The 27,382-nt window shown below is 41.1% G+C and overlaps 1 protein-coding gene across 2 annotated transcripts; it reads right to left on the reverse strand.

Moving 5' to 3' along the window:
* Positions 1–1,483: 1,483 nt before the first annotated feature.
* Positions 1,484–22,523, reverse strand: ZNF507 (zinc finger protein 507). 2 transcript variants are annotated; one of them, XM_063167682.1, is made up of 6 exons: positions 22,475–22,523; positions 17,724–19,876; positions 15,995–16,100; positions 11,046–11,160; positions 5,593–5,727; positions 1,484–5,465 (listed from the first exon to the last, which is right to left on the reverse strand). In XM_063167682.1, exons 2-6 carry the CDS (start codon positions 19,848–19,850, stop codon positions 5,102–5,104), a joined length of 2,847 nt encoding a protein of 948 aa, XP_063023752.1. In that variant the 5' UTR covers positions 19,851–19,876; positions 22,475–22,523; the 3' UTR covers positions 1,484–5,101. The 2 variants fall into 2 exon arrangements, with proteins under 2 accessions (XP_063023752.1, XP_063023751.1); XM_063167681.1 differs by having other exon boundaries at positions 17,724–19,855; positions 22,475–22,511.
* Between the last annotated feature and the right edge of the window lie 4,859 nt (positions 22,524–27,382).

Genomic DNA, 27,382 nt, shown 5'->3' on the forward strand with positions numbered 1-27,382 from the left:
TTGCCCATTCTCTTCCAACTAGATCACAGTAGTGGAGTGTTCATGTTGGCACCAATTTAGCCATAATCCCAGCAAATGCCAAACATCTACAAACAGGAAATGGTTGGAAGAAACTTTAAATTCAGTTTATTTGTGTTTTCGCTTGGATTGTACTCTGGAAAGAGCTACCATGAACTGGAAAAGCAGGAGCACTCAAATTCTGCCCCAGTAAATTTTAAGTCTAAACCTGCAGTGTTTTGAGTGCTGTTCAGCAGCCTTGTGGTAGGTGGCAAACATGCCAAATTTCTGGGTTATCACTTCTCTCAACTTTTAAAACTTTTGGGCAAAAAAAATCTTGGCTTGAGCAACTGTGGATTTCATTAGCCAGCTAATCTTAGGTCGGGTCTAATGGTGTGTCCCTTCCTTTGTGTGACAGCTCTTCTCCAAACCTGCCTCAAAGGGATGCAGAACAGAAGCTCCCTGTGGTGCATCAGCTCTCTGCAGCAATTCCAGCCCGGAACACTTGCCAGAGATCTGGGACAGGGACTGAATCCCAGTGCTGTGTGCCAGGGCTCTGGATCCTTTTCTCCCAGCTCCCAGGGCTGTTCCAACCCTCACAGGACCCTCAGTGCCCAGTCCCACCTGTGGTCACTCATGGCCAGGTTATTGATGGGGGAGAAGCTCCTGAGGAGGCTCCTGGGCTTTGTTCAGCTGAACAAGGAAGGTGTTTTAGCCCAGTGAACAGGATAATACCTGGACAGCACATCCGACTACAAAAAGCTTTTCCCCCAGGTTTTGCATTAGAGAAAATGTGAAAAAGCTGCATAACACAGCATTCTGTAGTGTTGCATCTGAAGCCATTTGTAGTTCCAGCCTTTATTTCAACATATTTGGTCCAGGGCCTTAATAACAATAATGAGAAAATGGAAAAAGATTGCTTGTTTATGTAACTGATACCAGCAGTGGGCATCCTGGCCACACTCTTTTCTCCCCAGCAACACCAACTGACTTTATTTTTTCCTGAGAAAGATGGGAAGAAAAGCTCCAGCAAGGCCAAGAAATATGCTGTATATTTAAAAATAGGTTTCAAGATATGTTTTAGCTTATGTGATGGAAAAGCAGAAGTCAATCACCTGAAAAAAAAGCTGATTAAGGCTTTCACTCTTATTTAAATTAGGGAAAAAATTCCTACTAGTTTCATTATGAATTTTGAATTTGCAGTTCTTCAGCATGGTGCCACCCTAACTGCATGCAGGCTTACAAATATTTTGACTTAATAGTTTCATATTTCTTTATCACAATTACTTTGATAAAACTTGTATTAGCAGTACTTAAACTAGTAATAACATCTAATACTAATAATTTCATACGACAGTAAGAAATGGCAGTAAAGTATTTCAAATACTTTTTGTCTCAACAGATTTCCCTCTCTCTAAACACTGGTTCTGTGTTTGGATTTTCTATATTCATATTTCATAGAGGCCAAATAAAAGTGACTAAAGACTTTAACAAAAAAAGTTTATTACCAAAATACAATATTAAAGTCAATACGTGACAAACTCCTGTAAAGCAAAATAAATTATTCTACCATTGTACAGTATTCCAGAAGGTAGTTAAAGTGGTACTACAGACTTTGCTTCATCCTTCCAAAGAGTTGCCTATCAGGAACACAATCCTAGAGAGAGCTTAAGGCATGCAGCTTAATGTGCTGGATAACTTTATAAAACAAAACTCATCCTATGTAATAAGATACAGTATCAGAATTAACTGCAGTCTTTACATGTCAGTTTTCTAAATTTTTTTATACTTTGGCTATAAAAGCAGTGCCATAGTGTTACAATACCTTTTCTTAAAAAAATACATGTACCCATGTCCATGAATATCAAATGCAAATGTAAATTTCTATTAAATATATCTTAACAAATGTTACTTTGAGCACCAACTGTACATTTCTTCAAATGATTAAATAAGTGCTTATGAAAGAGGAAAATACAAGAACTCTGACTGAATCCCACTCTATTCTTCCAGGTCAAGCATAAATCAGGATGATGAAATATGCACCCATTTTTCAGTACAGCCAAGTGTGAATGAAGTTTGCTCTTTAGTGGAAGTACAGGCATTGCAAACAAAGCTGCAAGGTACAGTTTGTATCACAGAATAAAATCTAATTTGAACAAACAGCACGTGAATAGCTGATTTTGTCTCTGAAGAGACAAAAATAGTTTAAAAGCTTAAAGAAAGGGGAAATTTGCAGTGTCAGTGACTCTGAAATGTGCTTAAAACCCCTTACAAAACATGCAACCAGGCCAGCCATACACTTGAAAGCAGATAACCTGAGAAACAATTTGCTTTCAGAAAAACCAAGCCTATAATTATTTCACATGCAGGACTTCTGACAAAGTCCCTGAATTGTGAGTGGGTAACTAATTGCAAGCAGCATGGAGACAGCTAAAAAAAGTAAATCTCTGTGCATATGGGAAAGAATTCTTTGTTGGCATTTGTCAGGACTGATAATGGTTTATAGAGGCAAGTAGCTTTCTGCTTTACAGGAACACATGGTCAAACAGAGCAGAGCAATGAGATGGCAAAGAACAACTGTGAGCAGGCACATCCTGCTGAGGATGTGTGACACTGACTCCTGGGGCCTGCACACAACGCTGCTCGTGTGCCTTCCACACACCAGGGCTGCTCTTCTGCATTCCAGGTTATTGCCTCCTGAAATTTTGCTTCATTGCCCTCTCCTTTTTAGCTTATGAATGCAAGTTTTTCCTTTTTTATCTTTCACTAGCTGAGCAACTTTAACAGAATTACACAAAAGTAACAGTGTGGTAAATATTGTTTCTGTGAATACTGACTGGTAGTTCAGCATTAGTAGGGATCTCACCGTCATTTAATTTTTCAAACAAATGGGACTTCTGAGTGAGAAAGCTGAGATATAATCCAGATGATGTAGTATTTTCACATTAATTCTATTCTCAAGGTATAATAGCAGTGTCAGTAAGACAATATGAATACCCCATTTAAAGTTCATTATCTCCTCTGGAATTTGGGATCATGTAAATAAATAATGTGTTTTTCAAACGTAAAATGCAACTGTAGGAATATGAAAAATAACTATTAACTGAAAATAATGTATAATTAACTTCAAATATTATTTAAAGTATCTCAAAAATTCAACACAAAAATGCTTTGACCTTATATCCAGACTAATTCTTCAAGTAAAATGTGTATGTTCTGCTATCTAATTCATAAACAAAATAATACCTATTTAACCTAAAAGAAGAAATCAAATTGAGGAAATTTCTTGAAAACAAGTATCAAATACACTTGAAGTCTTAGTGCTTTTACCCTGGCCTCTGCATTTTGTGCTGCTTCATGAAGCTGTGACTTCTGCTACTGTTTTATTTTCCTGGTTGCCACTTCCAGGCAGTGCTAGCACAATACAGACTCTCCATGTGCCAGCCTCTCACATCTACAGCTGATTGCTGCTGCTTGAAGGGTGTAAATAAAGGAAGAAACCACTGTTTTCCAAAGAGTAAGGAACTTTATAAATACTGAGCTACCAAAGATCAGGTCACTGCATGCCCATGTCAGCACCAGGCAAGCTGCTGTGCATCTGCCATTCATTAGAAGCAGGAATACATGCCTGAACTAGGAAGTGTAAATCTGGCTGCCAAAGGGCTTCTTTGGAAGTGATACTACACTTAATGAATCTTTCAAAGAAATTAAGTAGCCAGATTAATCAATAACCTCAACCAAGTTGCCAGGAAACTAGCCAGTGTATTATTCCACATTGATGTACAGATGAGTATCTTCTACTGCCAACTGCTGGAACTTTAAAAATAACAAACCAAAAAAACTCCACACTAATTTTAGAAGCTGAAGGTTTTGAAAGGGTGAGATTTCTATGTTTTTTAGACAACAAAGTAATCCCTAATTCCCTTTATCAATCCATACTATAGGCACTAGTAAAATTTATTCAGTAAGCGACTGGATACAGTTTTGGCTTAAGAAATTGTTTGCCATTTCTTTTTTTAAATATGATTTTCTACAGGAAGATTATCGTTCAGCTCATTATTTCCACAGTTGCAGCTCTGACAGACAAGTGGGAAATTTGGCCAGCCAGTGGCATTTCAAAGAATGCCAAAGCACGTGGGCGTTTCTGAAAATCCCAATTTGTGCTCACCTACATCTTTTGGAATCTACATAGATTTCATCTACATCACTTTGTGGCAATTATTGTTAATATCATGTTCTCATCAAAAACATTGCTCATCCATACTGCAAAACAATCACCAAAAATGGAAAGTGACATTATAAGCTTTTCTTTTTTTATAAGCTTCATGGTGTCAAGAAAAAACAACAGGTTATTGTTATAAAAATAATCTGTTACATACCATGAGTTGAAAAGATAGGAGTTTTGTACTTAGGATCAAATCAAACAAATAGTTATTAACAGAATGTTTCTAGGCCCTTCACCTCCTGCTGCTGTAAATCAATGGAAAGGATGGCAGTCTTTGTTGGAAAATGACTTGGGAGTTTGTAAAGCCTTAAAAATAGACTGGGGAAAATGGAACTCCTGTGTGTGAACACAACACACACATGCCCTGGCCACCTCCCCTCTCCCCACCTCCCAGGCAGGGGGGTTTACCAGATCACTCTGTAACAGTTCTATCTGATCTGCTGCCAGATCAGCTTTCAAAAAAGAGGGTAAAAACCTTCTTTGCTGAATTACATGGAAAACAACAAAGAGGGAGGAAGAAAAAAGCTTTTCAAGGGATTCAAAGCTTTCACACCTTTGGGTTTTAAAGTACTGTGCTAATGCATTATTACTGACTAGTACCTGACAGGAAATGAAACAAACCAACAATCCTACATTCTTGGCACCATAAAAAGAAGTAACAGGTTAAAATGGATCCTTCTATTCTCCACACCTTGTATTTATCTCCTAAATGATTCATCAGTCCCTGGTTCAAACACTGTACTCCTACTGAAACAAGAACTCAGGATGGGAAATCAAGTTTTGCTTGCAATTCTTCTCTTTAGCAAGTTTCTCAGGCAAAAATTAGCAAAAAAAGAAAATATTCACTCTAGGAAATCCTCTCTGAACTTACTGCTTCACCTAGTTTGTATTCTGAGTCGTGCTGTGGTCCTTGTTTAGAATGATGTTTATGATTTCACCCTCATGTTCTTTCATATGATCCAGCAGATTTTCTTTGTTGGTAGACTCAAAACCACAAATGCAGCAGCAGAAGAGAAGAACACAGTATTCTGTGCCAAGATGGGGTAGAGTGGAGTTCTTTTCTAAACTGCATGAGGTATTCATCAAGGTAGGTTTTTCATTTTCATCAGAACCTGAAGTTTCATTTGTAGTCTGGTTAATGGACTCTGTAAAAGACACCAGGTTGTCTGAACTTCCTAGTATAGGTACTGTACTTTCATCTGTGCCTTCTAACAAGGTCTTGTCAGTGAGTTGCCCTTGAAACCTGAAATAATAATAAAAACAAAAACAAATATTACAATATACAGCTGTTCCTTTTAGATAGGAACTTTATTTTGGATCAGGGTTGGGTTTTTTTAAAGATTATAGGTGTGACAGTAAATCAGACATACCTACTGCTTTGTGAAATTGCATCATTAATAGCTTTGTTCACTTGTTCATAGTTGTAATTTTGGTCACTTGCATGTTTCCACATGTGGGACTTCAGGGATGGAGGATGGCTACATACATATCCACAGAGAGAACATCTGGGGGAAAAATGGAGAAGGAAAAGAGAAACATTTCAAAGTCAATTTTATTAGTTTAGTAACGGTTTAGTTCTTCCACAAGGATGAGTAAGCAGAGAGATCCATGTGAACCTTCTTCTTGGTCCCATTTTCAGTTTCATAACTGGGTCATGTTAGTTTGCCAAGTTTCATCCTGAAATATAAGACTATTTTTAGGATCTGAGAACATTCTAATTTTTTTTTCAATTTCCTAAAGAACTGAATTGAAATCTTATCTTTTTGGCCTGAAAAAGCTGTTCAAACACTGCAGAAATGCAGTACTGCTGCTGAGTGCAGAAACAGGGCATCTGGCAGGGAGGTGGTGAGCTCTCTCTGCCCCTGCTCTGAACCAAGCAGGAACTGTGTAATTAGCACTAATTATGTCAATTGAACTAAGTAAGTCTTTCCTGGTACAGCAGGTATTAGTTTATTATGGATCACAGAGTTCCTGAAGTTGGAAGGAGCCTCTTGAGGGTGCACAGTCCAATCCAGCCCCTCAGGCAGGATCAGCAGGCTGCTGAGGGCAGTGCCAGATTCTGAACAGATTCACAGATCAGGATTCACACAGGTGATCATTTTCTCCATCAGCTCTGGTACCACAAGACTAAATTTTCTATTTCTCTGTAAAACATCATCTTATGCAGTAAAGAACAAAACCCTGAAGAATAAATCCTATTGACAGGGAGATGCAGTGTATATTTATGGACAGAAATAACCCAAGGCTGATCAAATCCTGTATAACCCTTTTCATGCACAAATATACATCAGAGGAGGTTCTTGATGTGCTTTTTAAGATGATAAATTAGTCACCTCAGCATGAAGGAGATGAGTGATACTGCATGACATCACTTCAGAGCAGGATCTGTCTTTTTGTCTTTTGGATAAAAAAGCCCTTTTGCTCAGCTGCCTGCTACTTGGGAAGGCTTCAGTTCCCCAAATCCCATGGAAAAGATCAGAATCAATTGAAGGTGACCTTGTGCTAATAAATTATAACCAGGAATGCAGCTCTGCTCAAGCAATGTGATCCCAGTGTGCTACTATGATGAGTCTTAAAATTACCCCAATGCAAGTCAGTTTTTGTAAGTTTTTAAGACCCTTTCAGAAATGTAACCTGGAAAACACAAGAAGGCCTACATAAAACCACATTATACACTACAATTCAGTAAGGCTTTATGACTTTTCTTAATGACAGTATAGTCCTTAAATGGCCTGCAAATAATCATACACAGAAAACAACCTCTGCTGAGCAGAAGATTGCAGAGAACAGCAGAATTCTCCCAAATGAGGTGAAAGCACAGCACATTACCTTGCTTGTGGAGCAAGGTAATTCTGTCCTGCTGGGGAACAACAGGTGTGTCCTTCTAGCTCACTCTTCCCTAGGATCCTATTTGTCTCTTTTCCTTCTAATTTGGAGCCTTACAAAGAAAATTGATGCTTTCAAAGATAGGTGAGTCTATTCTCAGATTGGGAATCCTAATATCTCTAATGAGGCTGTTACAAAATACATCATTAGATAAAAGGCAGACCTTATAGTTAATTTATAGATAAAATTAGGCCAAAATAAATTTTTTTGTAAAACACAAAGATCAACAAATAATCTTAATTTCATTTAATGTGCCCACTAGTCTCACCATACATTTGATTTTCTGTGCCAGTAACACTGCTTGGTCAGTGATTTGGGAACACAATCAATGAAGCCACAGCCCAGTGTCCATTTTTAGTCCCTTTTAAATACTCTCATTTTTTGAAGCTCACTAATTTACTCAGGTGATTTACTAATACAATTTACTTTGCTGAGAACAATATCTTTTGAGCCAAATACTGTTGACTATTTAGACATATAGTTCAAATCAGACACAAACAGCTTTTAGTATGCTGCTCTACAGTTAATGATCACATACTTACAGTCCATGCAACTTTCTCAGAGAAACAAAATTATTTGCCACTAAGTTTAGTAGTAGAAGCCTTTCAGTTCCATAGCATGATCTGCCCTACTGCTTGATTAATGCTGAATTATTAAACTTCACTGTTCAGGAGTATTCTGCATTGATACACTGAGGAAACAATTCTCTTGCAGCTCTGGATAGACTAATTCCTTGGGGATCAGGGACCAAAGTGTGGAGGTTTCCAGTAATCCCTGGTAATACCAGGAGCAATACTGTGGGAGTATGACAGCTGAGCAAATACAACTTAATGCTTCTAGGAACATTTGAGAAAAATGAAGTGGAAGTACTTTTAAATTGTAGAAGCAGCTTTTCTTGAGAAGAAACCTCTATATGAGTGTGCTTTATTTAGACTTTTCATATTGCCCTTAAAATCTTCCACTGAGAAATATTCAGAATATTCCCAATTTTCTTTTCTTTCCCTTCCCAACTTCTATGTTTTGTTACAAATTAGTAGTAGACAATTACACACATTTGTACCAACTTTCTCACATATCTATAAATCACCCATATTTATGGACAGACTGTAAGGGACACTCATCCCTTAATGGCTATTCATGATAAATCTTAACTAGGAGATGCCAGCCTGGATTCCACCAGACATGTACATGCAAAGGCTGTGCCTAGACTGGGATACTAAAGAAAGCCAGGGAATGTTCCTGGATGCTGGAATTTACCTGTCTATAATGTTAAATGTTCGAGGTGCCATGGTATGGTTTTGGCTCATACAATCTCCTAAACAACTCCAGCTAATTAACACGGCCCAGAAACTACTTGCAATAGGCAGTGTGTGTGCAACCACCACATTCTGGAAAGCAAACGCTGAACAGGTCCCAGAGGGAAGTCATGGACATGTTTAATCAGCCTGGGAATGCCATGGCAAATCCGTCAAAAAACCCCAAACAACTCTGTGGACCGAAGAATGACTCTAGGAGGGAAGGGAACAGGATCTGAACACTGCTTTAAGAGCCCCATTACATACTTGAACTGTTCCAAAAGCTGCACTGCCTGATGCTCCTGGGGGTGGTGCCTCATGTGGCACTTGAAGCTATTCCTATGTGTGGTGGCGAAGTCACACACGCGACATCTGAAGAGACAACAACAAGTGACTGCTCTGACCATTCCCTGCCGGCACTGCTCCCAACCCCAGCAGCTCCCAGGCTGCAAAGGTGCCTGGAAAGGCTGCAGCTGAGGACTAACCATATTTGCACAACTCCAAGGTATGACATTAATCACTGTTGGGCAGTGAGAATCTTCTGCAGCCCAAAACAGCCTGCACCTTTCAGCAGGCATCACCAGGCTTAGAGGTTGTGCTTCTTCCTGAAATCTCTCTCACGCCCCTCTCCTGATGTGGGTAAGCAGCACCAAGAGCAAGGGAGGTGAGGGTGCAGGTGGCTGGGTGCAGTCCTTCCAAAGGCATAATGTGACCCTCAGAGCTGGAGGGGAGAGTGTGTGCCCTACTTAATGCACCAGCAATGTTCTCAGGACATTGTAAAAGCCAAACCAGTAATAAAACACCAAGTTTCAGGGCTTTATTGCTGAAAAAGAAGTCAGTGACAAGATCAACATATTCAAATTTAAGTGCCCTAAGCGTATCACATCATGCCATTCAATTTTTTTCTTTTTACTTCTTCTTTACTTTTATACTTTGTATAAAACCAATACATAGAACAGTCTGGATCTAAACTCAGATCCATGGATTTAGATCCCAAAGTATTACACGAATTCCTTATTCATAAATATCAATTTACTACCACACAACCTTCCTGTATCTACCATATTAAAACAGAAACCATCAAGCTCAGCTAAAATTCTTATGTATTTGTTTGAACTTTAGGTCCTTCTTTTTTTTTTTCAAATGGTAAAATGTCCAGTTAGAAAGTCTGTTCTATAATGTGAAACAGTTTGAGACTGCTGCATACTTAGCCTGAGAATACTCACTATATTTTTGAAAGGATTTAATTGTGCAGTATTAAAATCCAGAACATATCAAATCTACAGAAACATATCCTTTAAGGCTCAGCACCTTAGTTTCCAGGAAGTTTTGTCAAACAAATCTAAAGTATGTTTACAGCTCTCAAAAAGGCAGCAATGCAGTAGGTTGCTGTTTGACACTATGGAAGGCTTGAGGAATTCATGTTTCAGAAGGAGAAATACCATAAATACTGGATCATTATGGTGTTCAGATGTGGCTCAAGTATCCTGCCAGGTTTTCAGATTTGTCTAAGGGGTTTATGAAAAAATTATAAGAGAAGCAAGGCAGATGGGTTGATTTGTATTTAGTATGCAGCAGTCTGTATCACCAGTGGAAAATTTCCAAGGGTTCCTAAATCAAAACAGGCTGCTAACACCAATTTGATAACTACCACGTACAAGACACTCTACAGTATCTGCTGCTCCAACCCCACTAAGTAATAAATAATGGTAATAGTGAAGGTTCTGAGGAGAAAACAATCTATTTGTATTCCACACTTGCTGTCTGAGTAAACATCTTGTGAATTTTTGCTGGTGTTATGGGATATCATTATAATGCACAAATCAAAATACAACACATCTTAAGGGTTTGTTCATCTAAAAGAGAAAGTTCCTGGCTTGGCTCAGCCTTTCAAGGTGTTGAGTTCCCAGAATTTACACTAAAGACAGGAGTTTACATGAAGATCAGCTCAAAAAATCTATTGACTCAGATCTACTTTCTAGCCACTAGAGAGGGACAGAGATCCACACTGTATAAGCACAGATTGAATCTGGGGCAATTTATACAGCAACCAATAGGAAAATGCAGGATTTATTTTTTTGCTGGGGACCTCAGCAGTAGTATTACATGTGATTTTAGGTACCCAAGTTCCCATATAAATCCATATGATACTCTTGTAGAAAAATTATAAAATATGATCCTAAGTGAGTATGTTACTATTGTTAGAAACCAGTGATAAAGATGAGGCACTTGGTGACAAGGGCAGGATTTCCCCACACTCTGTAGCAGCTGATGTATAAAGCAGTAATATAACAATGGAGAACATTTTGCAATAAAGCAAATCCAAAATGAAGTTAGGTGTGCAAGGTTTTTGAGAAATATATTATTACTGTTGGCCAAAGTCCAGTATTATAACAGAATTATCTTCCTCTCCACATGTGAAAGCTTCAAACTGAAAACAGGCAGAAGACTGCCACAGCAAAAGATGCACTCTGGAAAAATTAGCAAATCTTAATTACATAGTTTGAGTGAGGCAGCAAGTGTGTCTCCCTCAGTGATGTGCAGTACAACAGTGTAACTGCAGCTCCTTTGGCAGGGCAGGGCAGGGCAGGGCAGGGCAGGGCAGCAGTGCCCTGGCAGGCTGAGGCTGAGCAGGCACTCACCTGTACGGCTTGTCCGAGCTGTGGATGCGGCGGTGGTTGCGCACTCCCACGTACGTGGTGCTCGTGTAGTCACACACGTCACACCTGAACAGCTTCTGGGAGGAACACTTGCTTCCTGTTGGAGCAAAAGCCATTGCTTTAGAGAGCTGCACTCAGCCTTGTAAGGAACTCTCAGATTATAACTTCATCACAATTGAATTATGAAACAGGAATTTACATTTTAAAGTAATAGTTTTGAATGTCGATAAAGAAATATTTAATACTTTTAAAGTATTAAATAAGACAGCAGACACAGAGGTAATAAAGGTATGGTTCATTTTACCATTCTGTTCTGCCATTTACAGGAATTATTCAAATTTTAGGAAAACATTATTTTTCTCAATGTGGACATTTTCCTTCTCCCTGCAGTTGGGTGAAGTCCTGTGTTACAGCAAAAGGTGATAATATGTGGGACTGCAGAACCCAGCAGCCTCAGTGCTTTGCAGAATGCATCAAATCAAAGGAAAACACTGGGACTGAGAATGGATGAGTGTGATCGTGGTCACAAGGGTTTTCAGGATGAGAGAGATGAGAATGTTGATTCCATGATCAGAAGGCTTGATTTATTATTTTATGATATCTATATTACATTATGACTATACTAAAAGGAAATAGAAGGAAAGTTCTCAGAAGGCTGGCTAAGCTAAGAACAGAAAAGAATGAATAACAAAGGAGCTCTCTCTGACTCTGAGAGAGCTCAGTCCTTGATTGGCCATTAATTGTAAACATCCAAGATGGGCCAATCACAGATGCACCTGTTGCATTCCACAGCAGCAGATAACCATTGTTTACATTCTTTTTCTGGGGCCTCAGCTTCCCAGAAGGGAAAATCCTAAAGAAAGGATTTTTATGAAAAGATGTCTGCTACAGATGAGTTTCAAACTGGCAAACACAGAAAAGAAAAGCAAAAGACCTCCCAAGGCCTCTAAATCCTCTTTATCATCCAACATACACTCACACTTTCTGAAAGATATGAGATGATAAAAAAATAGATATTGACCAGATGTCTTAATCAATAATTTGGAACTTCTCCAAATTACTAAAAAGCAATTGTAACAAAAGTAATTTTTTCCTTCCAGAATGAAAAAAACTCTTGAAAAATTAATGGTTGCAGAGACAAAGGCTAATGACTCCTTATACAGGGAAATGTGTGCCCACCAGTGCACAGTTGGGACATTTTTGAGACATAAGTGTGTACACTTTAACAGCCCTGTTCCCTCACTGAATAATGGCACTGATTTGGGTTAAGAGATTAACATTTGGGAAGAGGGATGGCATTTTTCATGCAGGTAATTTTCCCATTCCAGCCTATCATGCTGTACCTCATGTACTTATTTTTTAGGCTGAATTTTCTCATTATCAAAACAATTAAGAGTCATGATGGTAAAACTCTTTTAAAGAGACATTTCTGTTCCCACAGGCAGGCACTGAATTATGCCAAAAAGGGTTCTAGATATATTATTCTGATGAATACATTCACACAGCTTCAATATAAGGAAAAATTACAACTAATTAAACTTTCACTTCAAAATTTAGCACTTTTGGTTCAAGATACAAAGTAATTAGGTAAGGCTGATAACCCCAGAGGGTTATTGTGAAGAATATATAGTATATCATATAAAATAAAATAGCAGTCTGAATGCAAAGATAGGGAAATAAAATTGGAATATTTCTGTGTGTACCAAGATAACCACAAATACATTTCCTATATTTAATTTTAAAACATGACACAGTTCTCACTCTTTAGCACTCTTATAAGAAAAAATATGGAAGTAATACGCAGCAGGCACTCTTTGCAAGTCAACCTTAAAGCAAAATATACTGCAATTTTTCCTACAAAATGCTCAAAATTTATTAGATTTGTTTTTCTTTTAATGTAAAAATTATCAGAACAATCCTAATTATTTACCTGAAGACTTTGGAATTTATACTTCTGCATTATTCTTTTTGAAAACACATTCATGTAGAAGACCTCGATGGATCAAGGACACTCACTGGGCTGCAGATCCATGGGAGAGCAGGGGCTGTGCTCTGCTTGAAGGGGTTTTCCATCTTAAATTCTGCAGCTTTAGAATGAACTGCTTCCAAATGTATTTTCTGTTACAAATCTGGTACTTCAGTGGGCAGGCAGTTTAAAACCAACAGTATCTAATGAGATTTTTAGTGCATTATGCAAACATATTTGCCACAGCATAGTTCTAAGATGCTCACACCCAGCAGCACACACTTAGGAGCAATTATTTATACCAATCACTACTTTATATATATTCCTTCCAGAAAATGCACATAAATTATAATACATCACATACTCTCTTGCTGTTACAAAATAGCATTTGTGTCCCTTATCCCTCAACTGGCTTATTTCTTGTGGGTTTGGGGGCTGTTTTGCTTTCTGGATGGAGAATATCAGGTCTCCTACAAGTGAATATGGAAATGCCAGATCTTTGCTGCAGCAGCAGTAACAGGTGCTCCTCTAATGCTGCTTATTACCCTATTCCTTCATTATTAGACATTTACAGTCTGATCATACCCAGTGTCATAATGCTCCTTTTAATTTATTGTACAACCATGATGAATAAAGAGACTTTTAGGACCAACCATTTCATAAACAAGAAATGAAACTGTTCCAGCTCAGGCATCTTTCACATCAACAGATGCTGTGCCATAAACTTCTTTGTTTTGTGTGGCTTTATAGGGATGACATCTGTTTGACAAGAGATTGCTGTACTGCAGTGGTGCTGCAATTTGATTATAAATTGGTTCTGAAATAATTTAAGCATTCCACAGTATGAGTTAATAAAAGTTTAAAAGGAGAACTGTTTTCATTCAAGCCACATTACTAAATTTCATGTGGGGTAAACAATTAAAGTGCTTAGCTGGAACACTTGTATAAGGTAATAATAAGAAAAAAATATTTATAAAACATTTCTAAATTAATTGAAAGCAGGCAGATTTCTTGAACAGGGGCTTCCCTTTCATGGAAGCTAAAGTACAAAATCAGGATATAAACTGTAAAATAACCTCATTACACATACTAATTTCCAAAGCAGATAGGACTATTGATTTTCACATTACCAGGAGTTGAGCTCAAAAAGTCCAGTACTTCTCCAAACCTGACAGGTTTCAGGCATTGCAAGGTAGTTATTCCTGTATCAGGACATCTTCAGGAACACTGGTTTACAGCACACAAAACACTGCCAGAAGTAACAGTCCAAGCTGTGCTTGCAGATATTTGTACCTTACTAAAGGAACAATGTTTTATTTCCTATCACTGTCATTACACACTTCTGCTACTGCTTTTGCAGAAAATTCCCAGTATGTAATGGGAAATGTTCCCACTCCCAGCAGAGCCTCCCTGGCCATTTCCCTGTCTCCCCCTGGCTCTCAATGGCTCTCTCAGGCTTAGGTCCTGGGACGGACTGAGCACTACAGATCAATTTCCTGAATTTAAATACCTTCTGCATTGATGAGAGCAAAAAGGAGCTGGGAAGGGTCACTCTACGTGAGGATGAAAAGGTAATTAATTTTAACTCATACACTGAAAGCCAGAAAAGGAGGCAGTGTGAGCTGAGAGAGCAGAAGGCAAAGTTGGGAAATCATTCTGCTCTGACACGTACCAGGTTGTTTTGGGCAAACCACTGCCCATCCACCCTGGCTCCTGCTGGTCAGAGCCTTTTTTCACAAGAAACTGCATCCATTTCAACAACTTTTGCACTCACTGAGCAGCTGTAGAGGAAAGGGTAGAACCCAGAAATTACCACAGCAACCTAAGTACTATTAGAGTGCACATTTTGCTATCTAAACAAACGAGAGAGCACAGATAGGACAGAAAAGAGCTTTGTGCACAAAATGGGACTACTTCAGCTCACAGTTGTTCAGAGACTATCTAATTACTAGTATTTATCCATAATGCTCTAAAATTGCAAAATGCTAATAATTACAGTGTTGCCTTCAAAATAAAAATGCTGGAAATATTTTCAGTAGCTATAACTCACCAGAGAAGAGGATGCATTCACACTGCAATGATAGACAGTGGCTTTCCAGGACACACAAGGGATTTTTGATAGACAGTGGCTTTCCAGGACACACAAGGGATTTTAAGGCCACATTTTCTCCTGAACTTTAGAATTTGGTTATTTTTTTCCCCCTATTTGATTACCTTAATGCATCAAGGGTTTGTTTGGCTTGTTTTTGTTTTGTTCTTTGGTTTCTGTTTCTGTTTTGCAAACAAACCCTATTAAATTAGAAGCAGATACACAATTAAACAAACATGAGGCTCTAAGCAACCAGGTCTAGTGGGAGCTGTCCCTGCCCATGGCAGGGCTTGGAAAGAGAGGAGCTTTAAAGTCCCTTCCAGCCCAAACCATTCTATGTCTCTATGAAAATGCATACCTACTGTTACCCAGGCAACTCCTACAGATACAGGTTGCATATTTACAATGTCTTACATTTGCCTCACTAGGGCTAAAATAAATGACTCATTTTGGACATTACCATAATCAACAGAAATTTCTGAACTCAGAAGGGATGGCATTGTATGCATATGCTGACAGTAAACTACATTACCATGGTGAATTAAAAAAAAAGCCTTTCTTTTGTTTAGGTCATTTGGAAAATACTGAAGGAAAAAAAGATTTTCTTCTTAAAAATCCAGAATAATATAGCATATGAGTTGTTTGGCACAAGAAGGGTTTAATTACTGGGGCTAAAAATATATCAGCTAACAATAAATGCCACCTCAAGACTGACTATGGTAAATTCTGCCCTCTGGAAAGAACACACATTTAAGGTTATGAACAGGCATGGAAGCATTTCAGCACAAGAGATCTTAAAACCAGTTACACAAATACAGCAAACAAGTAATGTTATGAGTAAGTTTTTGTAATTTCAAGGGTAAATATAAGCAGTACCTTCTCTATCATCTGCTTCATTGGAAACTATGAGTTTGTTAGCTGTGGCTGTGGAGAAGAGATCAGGAAGACTGTGTTGTTCTCTTTCATGATTTCGCAGCTGGCTCTGAAAAAACAGTTCCTAAGGTTAAAAAATACACCACAAACATACAGTGACAAACACACAGACTTGGGATATTGCAATCATCTGTGACATTGTTACTCAAGCTTTGATGACAACTGGTCTGAAATGCATGTTAATGTATATACAGATTATCCCTTAGGTGATATTACTACAAACAAAACAAGTAAATATCATGGATTAGTAACATGAAGGACTGGTGAGAGTGATTGAGAGGATTCTATGATTTGTGTTTATTTAGAAAATAGATTTCCTTCTTTCCCCATTGCCACAGACAAATGGCCACATTTCTTCCTCCAAAATTACTGTACTCCAAAAGCAGTATGAGATTGTGTGAAAATTACCTCAATTTTCATATTACTGACTGACTTAAGAATACACCAGTCCTGTTTCTACTTGCTTGAGGAGGAGAAAAGAGAGCCTTTTGCTACCCTACCTGTGTATTTTTTCAAAGTAGGACTAAATGACAATAAATATGGGAAAATTTGCATGACCAGTGCTTCCAAGAGGTCCAGCTGTACAGCTGGGTACTGATGCAATCTGTTCTGTATTCCTGACTACTGAGCTGAGTGCATAGGAACTCACTCACTAATGCTTAAAATAGCAGTGAGAAAAAGGGCAGAAATGTATTATTCTGCTCTGGTTGTAATCTTTCAAATCTAAGTTCTACAGAACATCCAGAGCAACAAAACAGCAGAAAAAATAAAAAAAAAATTCTGCTTCAATGTTACCCCCAAGTGCCACACTCACAAGAGGAAGGCATGTTTGAGCATTCTTTTAAAATTTCAGCTATTAAGTTCTTTGATGTTTCCATTTCTTCCTGCAGTTGCTATGTGTGGGCAGAAAAACAACACAGTATTATTATGTCCGTAATACAGATGTCAGGAAAAAAGTTATGTGAGGAAGAAGCAAGGTTATTTGAGTGGGTAAAGCAGAATAATTACAGTTGAACTGTACATTCAGCACGTGCTGCTGGCAATAATCCCTAATGGTAATTACAACAAAGCCAGGATGTCAGACTGAGATAAGTTAGAAAGAGGGATTGGAGCAGGCCCTGAGCCTGCAAGGGCTCCTTGGTGGTCAGAAGCCTAAGATGGGAAATGCCAAGTCATGGTGAATGGGCTAGGAGCCCCTCTTCTGCCTTTGGACCCCTGCTTATCTCTCTGTAATCTATAGGTCACTTTCCTTTAAACTGTCCTTGCTACTGGACAATTTCTGTACCTCATATAAAGAGCTGCTTTTGCCCAGCTCAGGCAGAAGAGCTGTCACTGGGAACCTCCACAGAAGAATCAATAAAGATGCTCCTGTGGAACCCCACACAGACTTCTCCTCTCTCTCCCTGGTGCACCTGCCTAGCACCTAGCAAGCTGAAGAGCTGAATCACAGTGAGCTGATCATCACTAAAGAGCTGATATCACTTAAGCTTGCTGAGGTTGCCTGTGGCTAAGAACTGCTTGGGAGCTTGGTCTGTCCTGAACAGGACTGCACTATCTGGACCCCGCGCAGCCTGCTGGGGACACCCCAGACTCCAGAAAGGTTGCATTAAGGATCACCAGTTACTGAGAAAGCAGTGAAAGAGGGTATTTAGGGATTGCAGAGAGGCTGTACCTTGTAGTGGAAGGACTCGTCGCACTGCTTGCACTGGTACATGCGGGCCTTGCAGTGGTTGATCATGTGGCTCTCCAGGCCCTTGCTGTCGCCGGCGATGTGCTCGCAGATGGGGCACTGGTAGGGCTGGCGCTGGCGGTGCACGCGCAGGTGCTGCTTGATGTAGCCCTTGTTGCCGCTGCTGTAGTGGCACAGGCGGCAGCGGTACGGCCGCTCGGCGCTGGGGATGAACTCCACCAGGCTGCTGCCCGCCCCCGCCGCCGCCCCCCCGCCCTGGCACTGCGCGTTGTCCTGCAGCTCCTTCAGGATGTCGTCGTCGGAGGCGTTCTGGTCCGTCCTCTCCTTCAGCTTTTCAATGACGGTGAGCAGTGACATGCTGATGCCCATTTTAATTGGTGCTTCTGACAACTCTGCTCTGTCTTTCTTTATCTCAACTATTGCACATTCACTTTGGTTTAAGCCACTGAACTCCTCTGAAGGATCCTTAAGTGAGGACGCCGCTTTGGAATGAGCCACGCATGGGCCATCAGCTCCTCCCTGGCCTGCACCTGCATCCACAGCATCTTCTCCAGTCAGAGCCCTGAGGCTGGACCGTGTCAGTTCAGCAGCTCTGATTGGCATTGTAACAAGAGCTTCTGCTGCCAAGGAGTGCAGTCTCAAAGATTCTGAATTTGTCCTCCTTCGTGCAGGAGGCACATTTTCGTCAGCTGTTACATTTTTATTAGCGCTCAATTCGTTATCTTTCTTCTCAGTGTTATTCCACTCTATTATTACTTCCTGAATCGCATCTGAATGATAAACTTCAGCAGGTTCTTCACAGGTAACAGACGACTCCTCTGAGATAAATTTTTTTTCTGTTTCAATGTCAGTGTTCATTAAGAATGGCTTTTGTAAAACACTTTCTTCAGCACTTGGCAAACGCTCTACTATGACATTAACGTGACCCTTTTTATTTGGACTACAACTGATGATTTTCTGTGCTGATGAAAGCAGGCTGTCAGTTATCATATTGTCTGGTTCTGTATCTGATACAGTCTCCTCTACAACCTCTGTAGTAGGAGAATGCACCACAGACTCACTTAATATCTCTTCCTCTTTTACATTTGTTCCTATGGGCGATTTACACGACAGCTGCTCAGAATTGCAAATCTGAAGCTGAAGAGAAGGCTCACTATGGATATCAAGTTCACTGTTTTCCAAAGAGAGGACAACTGTATCCACACTCTGAGGTGTATGAGTTACAACTGTCTCTGACAAGCTGGTGTTTTCATTTTCTTCCTCAAAGATGGGGTAGGAGCAATCAACCTCCCCCGCGTGTTTCCAAGCGTGTGTTTTCAACATCCTCTGCTGCCCGCAGGTGTACCTGCAGATTAAACACCTGTACATGCCATACTGCTCGTAGGTGTACCACTTCCTCCTGCCCATTTCAGGCACAGGAGCAGACTGAGCTGCATCCTTACATTCCACATTTCCTGTCTGATCAGTCCCTGATTTGACATTTCCTTCCACTGGCCCTTGCAGAAATGAGCTGGTGACATTGACACACTGCTGCACTTTTGTCTGGATGCTGTTTTTACCACTGTTCTCGTGGTGATTCTGGAAGTGGGATTCAAGTTCTTCTTGGCTTTTGGAGGCAAAATGACATTCTGAGCACATTAATATCACTTCATTTTTCTGTCCATGTTGTTTTATATGTTCTTGCAGAGTTAAAAGCGAAGGTGACAGAAAATTACAGAGACCACACTGATAGCACGTCACCTTTTTTTTGCTTGGTGGAAGACATTCAGTCACAATATAATCTGCTTGTAACTCTTCAGTCTTTTTAGTAGCAATCACAGAGAGCTCGATGGTTTTAGCTGGGATTTCACAGAGCTCAGCTGTGTCCAAGGACTGCACAGAGGCGTCGGCATGGGAACGTTTCTTCCCTATTAAAAGGCACCTTTGTGACTTCTCACTTTCAACTATTTTGCTCAGCTTCTGGATCACGTGGATCAGGGGGTCAGTTTTACATTTTCTCTGCTCTTCGCTGCTCTGCAGTGTTGGGCCAATGACTGTTTCAGAAATCAGCACAGCCTCCTGCTCCCCAATATTTGGCATCAATACTGCAATGCTGCTTCCTTCTTCCATAATACCTAGGAGGGTTACAAAAATACCTGGGGGTCACAAAAATAAAGATTTATACCTGCACAATAATGAAAACACAGCCCACTGCTATTTACATTGCTCTCTCTACCAAACAGGGAAGCCCAATTCCACTAAACTAATCAAAATTTTCAGAATGGCTACAGAAGATAGCCAAAGATATTGGGGACATTTAGTGATGCTTTTCAATGCAGCTGCAGAGAATAATTCCAAAAGAGCCTCCAACAGGCTGCCTCCAAGTTGTACATGGGTAGGACAAGTATTTTCAAGTGTAAGCTGAAGAACAGTGTTACAGCTATTCTCTTTTTCCTTACAAGCACTACACATTTGAATGCTAAACTTTAAAGTATCAATTGACAGTAACTGGTATATTGATGTTTAAAAGCACAGCAGAATATGAAAATATATTCCTGATGTACTTTGATGCATCAATGCTCCTAAAGCAAATGACAATTTGCAGCAATATAATTTACAAAAATAAGCAGTTTTTTTCCTTGAAATGTTAAAAGAAGGTAATTCTGCCATTTACTTGCAGTTAGTCATTTCACTATGACTATTTTAAAGACCATTCAAATGTCAAATCATACTTCTCATTATAAATGTCATTTTCTAGAAAACTTACTAATTGCAGCAACAATTTCTTAATTGCAGGGAAAATCAAATGGTACTGAAGTTATAAACAGCACTTCTTTTCTGTTTTGAGGGAAAGCTACAGGCAGTTACTATTTCCAATTACCCCTCCTTTAAAAATATCAAACCATAAACCACAGGCAATAATGTGCAGTGTTTGAGGTCAAATTAGAAGCCAATATACAAAAATGTACATGAAAACATACTTTGTGATGTGGGCAGAGCTGTGGGGTGAGGGGTGAAGGAGCTGGACAAAAGGTCTTACATTCAAAATTTACTTCTCTAAAAATGTCTAGAAATACCCTATTCAAGTGCTTATAAATACACACACACATATATTTTATATGAAGTTTTTATATACTACATCTAAAACTGAGAACATAAAGAGATGAGGGATATTTATCAGTCATCCTTGAAAAATTATGCCAAGTAAATTCATATGGATTTTTTTTTGCAAGAAAGATACAGAGGCTAAAAAAGAATTTCCAGAACTGGTCCTAAAAACCCATGAAATCCACTAATTTCTACTTGTGGATTTAGTGTAGAGCATTAAATTGCACAGAGAAGGGTCTGTGATGCCCCTTTCCTATTACAGAAAATCTCTGGGCAGAACTAAATAAATTACCATCATCTGCCATTCAGCTTACAGTTCAGGTAATCATCAATATAAGCAATGTTAATTTTTTAGTATCATCTGCACCTCATGTTAAATACTTCAAGTTGAAAGCTATTATTTGAAAACCCTAATTCAGTTCTATAAAAACACTTTGGTGTTTGTTTCAAACTGCCTGTAACATGTTTTGAAACCATTGTGAGAAGTGAACAAACCTGCTTTTTTCCCCTAAACACAGATTTAATGAATGCTCAAAGCAGTAATGTCTACTCGAAATATTTTCAAATTGAAAATGAGTTAGGGAAAATTGATGCTACCTTAAATTACCCTTGGTATTTTAAAACTTTTTAAGTAATGCTAAATAGGCAAATATTTTCTCTACCTGGAAGCAGCATAATAACTAAGGTGAAAAATCACTAACAGAAGATCATAAAGGAAATATGCTGCCGTGTACTGTTGCTATATCAAAAAGTCAAACAGAGAGAGGACTTTCACCTGTATTATCTGGGATGCCTGGAGCTGATCCCTGTTACCAGATACATATGTGTTATGTCACTCTTTGCTTAGAGTTTGATTGTTACTCTTGCAGACTTTGGTTTTTAGAGGGATGGTAAGAGCTGTACACAAATTTTCACAAAGTTAGAAGGGACCCACAAGGATCAGCGAGTCCAGCTCCTGTCCCTGCACAGCCCCAGCCCCAAGAGTCACACGCGCCCGAGGGCGCTGTCCAAACACCCGCACAGTAATTACACAGCAATGTCCGGGGATGCCAAAGGACGGGAGGGAAGATGCAGCCCCGAGCAAACGCCTGCGAGCTGCCCATTCCAGCCCAGCCCAACCCCTGGGCCGAGCAGGGCGAACGCCTCCAGGGCAGGAAGAGCCGAGCACGCTTCGCGCAACCTGTCTGGCAGAGCGCGGCGCGATGGTATCGCGGCCCCCGAGGGCAGGGAACGTCCCCGGCCGGCCGAGCCGCGCCGCCCGCCCCGCTGCGAGCCCGCAGGCGCCGCTCCGCCAGCGCTCCGGCGGCGGGGCAGCGGCAACCCAGAGGCCCAGAGCAGCGAGGAGCCGGTCCGCCGGGGCAGCCAGCAGGGGCGAAGGAGGGAGGGGACGGGAGAGGAGGGAACGGAGGCAGCCCCGGGCCCGGGAAAGCTCCGGCGGGAGCCGCTGCCGCCCGCGGCTCTGCACATGGGCTGCGGCGCGGCGCCCCGGGGCCGGCCCGCCGCCGCCACGCCTGGCGCCCCGCCTTGCGCCCGGCCACCCGCCGCTGCCCTCCCACCACCACCGCTGCCGCCCGCGGGCCCCGGGCCGGGGGCCGGGCCGCGCCACCGCTCGCCGGCACTAACGGAGAAAGCCCCGGGAGCCTCACCTGCGGCCGCCGCTTCAAGATGGCGACGATGGAGCCTCTGTCACGTGACCCGCGGGCCCGTGTCAGGTGACCGGCGGGGGGCGCTGCCGCCGCGTCAGCGCCGCCTCCCGTTACCGTGGAGACGGGGTGGGACAGGGACAGAGCCGGGGGACTCGGACAGGGGGCAGGACAGTGTGTGTGAATATGACCGTGTCACCGTGCACGGGACAGTGTGTGTGAATATGACCGTGTCACCGTGCACGGGACAGTGCGTGTGAATATGACCGTGTCACCGTGCACGGGCAGCAGTGTGAGCCAGGACGGTGTGTCCCGTCCAGGCGGGGCAGGGTCGCAGCCCTGCTGTCCCCGAGCCCCGGGCTGGCCGGTGCCGCTGAGGCTCGCTCGGGCTGCGGGCGCTCCCTGAGGGCTCAGCGGGGCTCCGGGCTCTCCTTGAGGGCTCAGCGGGGCTCCGGGCGCTCCCTGAGGGCTCAGAGGGGCTCCGGGCGCTCCCCGAGGGCTCAGTCGGGCTCCGGGCGCTCCCTGAGGCTCTCTCGGGCTCCGGGCGCTCCCCGAGGGCTCAGCGGGGCTCCGGGCGCTCCCTGAGGCTCTCTCGGGCTCCGGGCTCTCCTTGAGGGCTCAGCGGGGCTCCGGGCGCTCCCTGAGGGCTCAGAGAGGCTCCGGGCGCTCCCCGAGGGCTCAGCGGGGCTCCGGGCGCTCCCCGAGGGCTCTCTCGGGCTCCGGGCGCTCCCTGAGGGCTCAGCGGGGCTCCGGGCGCTCCCTGAGGGCTCAGAGGGGCTCCGGGCGCTCCCCGAGGGCTCTCTCGGGCTCCGGGCGCTCCCTGAGGGCTCAGCGGGGCTCCGGGCGCTCCCCGAGGGCTCTCTCGGGCTCCGGGCGCTCCCCGAGGGCTCAGTCGGGCTCCGGGCGCTCCCCGCAGCTCTCGGGACGGCTCCGGGCGCTCCCCGAGGGCTCAGCGGGGCTCCGGGCGCTCCCTGAGGGCTCAGTCGGGCTCCGGGCGCTCCCCGAGGGCTCTCTCGGGCTCCGGGCGCTCCCCGCAGCTCTCGGGACGGCTCCGGCCGCTCCAGCCCAGCGCCCTCCACACGCCCACAGCCAGGGCCACGCTGGCGGCGCCACACGCTCCAAAACCCGGAGGATCTCACAAAAGGTGTTTTTCTCCCAGCACGGTTTTCGATGGTAAACACCTGTAGTTAAAAACTCCCTAACCTCCAGGTTTTGGGTATAAAGGTGTCAAGAAGGTTTAGCAGTTTGAAGTGGGCAGAAATTGAGAGATTTGCATAAACACTGCTTGTCGGGGCTACCTTGGCAGCTAAGTACCAGCAATGGTACATGTGAGATATTTCATACAGACTGAAAAGTTGGGGAATGGTGAGCTTCAAAAGTGACTTCAAAACCGGCTGGGTAATGGCAAGTAAAATGCAATCTTCATTTCCAGAACAGAGACTGAAGTGTATTGATGTGGAGATTTGGATTTGGAGGGATCTGGTAAAATTGTAGGAACTTTTTGCAATGATTGAACTTTTTGTTAATGATTGTATATTGTTTCATAGACATTTGGTCTTTTGAAGTAGATGATCTTTTAAAAATACTGTCAAACCAGAGGTGGTTTGACATTTGACATTCAAGAGGTGGATTTGACCATCCTTTCAATAGGTATCTCTAATTTTACTTTTTCCCTTTAACTCCTTGAATGATGATGCTGTGTTTAATTATATCATGTTTAAGACAATTCAACTAATATCCTACAATATCTGACTTGGTTAAAAAAATGGTAAGCCTTTGATAAGACTTATTTATAAAAAATAAATTGCTGTCAGGAAAATGCAAGGGTACAACCTATCTCCTTAACACCTATTAAATGCATTTAATTAAAAAATAAAGGTAAAACTTTAGGCAGTATAGTATTCACAGTGTCAAAGATAGTAACAATAATCATGGCTACTTGTTTCAGCTTTTTCTGCCACATTAAGTAGAGCCTTTTTATAGAAAATGATTATTTTTCGTGTACTCTGTTCCTTTAAAAGCTTTGTTTCCACATGTGTGTATGTTACAGGTTAATTAATCAGTCACCTGAATTGAATCACTCTTGTACATACAGGATTCTCACTCTAATTTTTTCAACCAAAATATGCTAGGGTCTGATATATCTGAATTAAAAATGCTGGGTTGGTAATGAGTAATCATCTCCATAGACTCTGTTATTCTTCTTTGTTGTAATTAAACCTGGACTAAGTTAAAGATTTCATTCTCTGTGCAGATATGATTGTACCAAAAGACAGATTTAGATTTTACACTTTTACATTAGGTTGAAAGGCTTCTTAACTCACAAAGCTATTTTCCTGTTTTTCATTTTCATTGCTTTCAAGTTGAAGGAGACATGAAACCAAATGAAATCTGGATAAGGCACCTCTCCCTGAGCAGCAGAGATGAAGCTCTTGTTTTGAGGATAATATGTTCAGAGTGTTGATGTTTTTGTAAAAGTTTATACCAAATTGCTTCCTAAGTACTGTAAATATGTACAGAATGTCGGTGGCATGAGTTTTATGGTAAACATTACAAGCTTAATTTAAAAGAGTAGCACATAGCCTAGAAACACCAGGTGAATTTTGAGCTACATCAGCAAAGATGCAATCTGGAAGTGAAAACATGCAAAGTGTGCACAGGGTTTTGTGTGCACTTTTAAAATAACAGAAATCTACAGGTAGGAGCTTTCCTAGAAGGGACCTGTTTATTCTTTGTGGCCTCAGTCTTGAAACTCTTTTCAATCATCTAATGAACAATTAGGCTTGTTTTCGTTAATGATTTGTACCAGCAATGAGTTATATAATTGTCAATGAAAAATCCAGTTTAGCCCATGAGTTTTCTACATTTTCATGCCTGGCATTTCCCAAACCATTCCAAAAGCTGTGTAATTTTCACATTATTATAATGTATAATGTAACTGGAGTCCCTGGCTGTATTGAGTGGGCATTAAATAAACTGATTTGTGCAGAAGAGAAGTGAACCTTGCATGGAGCCCTGGTGGGAAGGGAGGCTCTGGCTGGTGCATCCCTTCCTGGGTGAACACTGCCAGGAGTGCTCTGTGAGCTCTTGGAGTGGCATGAGGAGAAGGAGAATTCTAATTTAATATTTCACCTAAATTTCAGTTCTTGGTAGCCTGGAGTTGACCTTTATTGTGAGGTAGATCCACCATAAAAAGATGCAATTTGCCATTGCATTACAATATGATTGGCAAGTAGGGAATGTTCTGCTATCTTTATAAACTAACTACTGCACAGAAGCCTGGATTTAGTTTTTAAAATTCTTTTTGGCAGACAGAATGTGTTTCATATTGTTTGTATCTGCTCATAGCTGTCTTGTTTCTGGGTAAAAAAAAAAGTTTAGTGCGCATAAAATACAACTCACTATCACATGAAAAATGAAATGTTTGGTTCCTCAGAAAATTTGGAAGAATTTGCACATTTCCACATAGGAGTACAAGTATTGTACAGATACTTTGATTTATCAGACCAGCATTGTGGGAACCCTAATTGTGAAATGGAGCCTTAGGGACGTTTTGTCCCTTTAAATACAGAAGTTTGCAAAGGTGATGCATAATCTAGGAAAATTCAGAGAGTGAGAGAAGCATGGTAAGAAAATTGATAAGAAAAAATGATGCTGTGTTATTTGTTTAAGAACTAGGACTACATTGTATTCTGAGAGAAAATCCTGCAGGTGGATTGAGAATTGTTAGGTGTAGAGAAATTATGCAGGGAAGAAGGAGCACTGTGTCTCTGCATTTAGACAATACAATAGACCATGATAGACATAGATGGATAATAAATAGTATAAAGGAAATAAATTGCACTTGAAATACACTTCTTCTGCCATTAGATTAATTAGTTATTCAGGGGAGTTGAATAATGGTTGCACTTTCAAAACAGGTACGGGGAGTTTTAGATTTCTTTTTTTTCTTGTATAAGTGTAATCACCCTCTGGAACTACTGCTACAATAGATGGTGGAAAACAAAACTTTGCAAGAATTAAAATGAGTATTTAAAACCAAGTTTTTGTATATAATTAAAGAACATGTAAAAGTGTTCCAGATAGAATCCGAGATGTAAATATTGAAATAACATTTCAGTACTATTCAATATATTTACATTGTTATATGAAATAACATTTTTAGCATTGAGGCCAGCGTTGATGGGAGTTAGGAAGGATCTTCCCTTGGGACAGGTGTGTGATGTTTTGTGCTCTAAGGTTTAAAGTGCAATTTCCTTTGGGCTGGTTGTGCTGCTCTGCTGCCCAAACCTCACACAAAACCCTTTGGTGTAGTTAGCCTTAGTTGTCTTTTTGTTACAGCCTCAGAGCTCTTTGTGCCTTGGCAGTGAGGCATTAAAGCCAAGAAGAATTTATATTACTTAGATGGTTTATTTTGTTTTACACAGCCTTTTCTGCTGTGAATTAGGAAAGTTCTGTGTTAAGTGATATTTCAGCTGCAACAATGACATCTAGGGGCTGATTTATATTAATTTAATTTAGATTAGTATCTCCTAGTTTTGAGAAGATGGTTACTAATATGTTTACTAAATCTAAATTATTAGTATTTGCTAAAAAGCTATGAATCTGATATATGTCATATATTCAGAGAATAACCATGACATTTTTAACTTCTTATCTTTTTGTCTTTTGTTTCCCCTTGATCTGTCTTTTAATTATTTTAGTACTGCTACCACTGCAAATCAGTGAATCTCTCATTACTTTAGACCTTGTATTTTTCCATGACATGTTATCAAATGATGAGATTTTTTTACTCTGTACTTTAGGTGTACTTTTCTGTGAATTAAAGGGAAAACACTTTGCCTCTGCTTTCCTCCATGACTTATTCTGTCTCCTAGAATCACATCTACTTGATTTTGTACAGCAAATGAG

Source organism: Melospiza melodia, chromosome 13 (genome assembly GCF_035770615.1).
Source record: "Melospiza melodia melodia isolate bMelMel2 chromosome 13, bMelMel2.pri, whole genome shotgun sequence".
In the NCBI taxonomy this organism is placed as follows: domain Eukaryota; kingdom Metazoa; phylum Chordata; class Aves; order Passeriformes; family Passerellidae; genus Melospiza; species Melospiza melodia.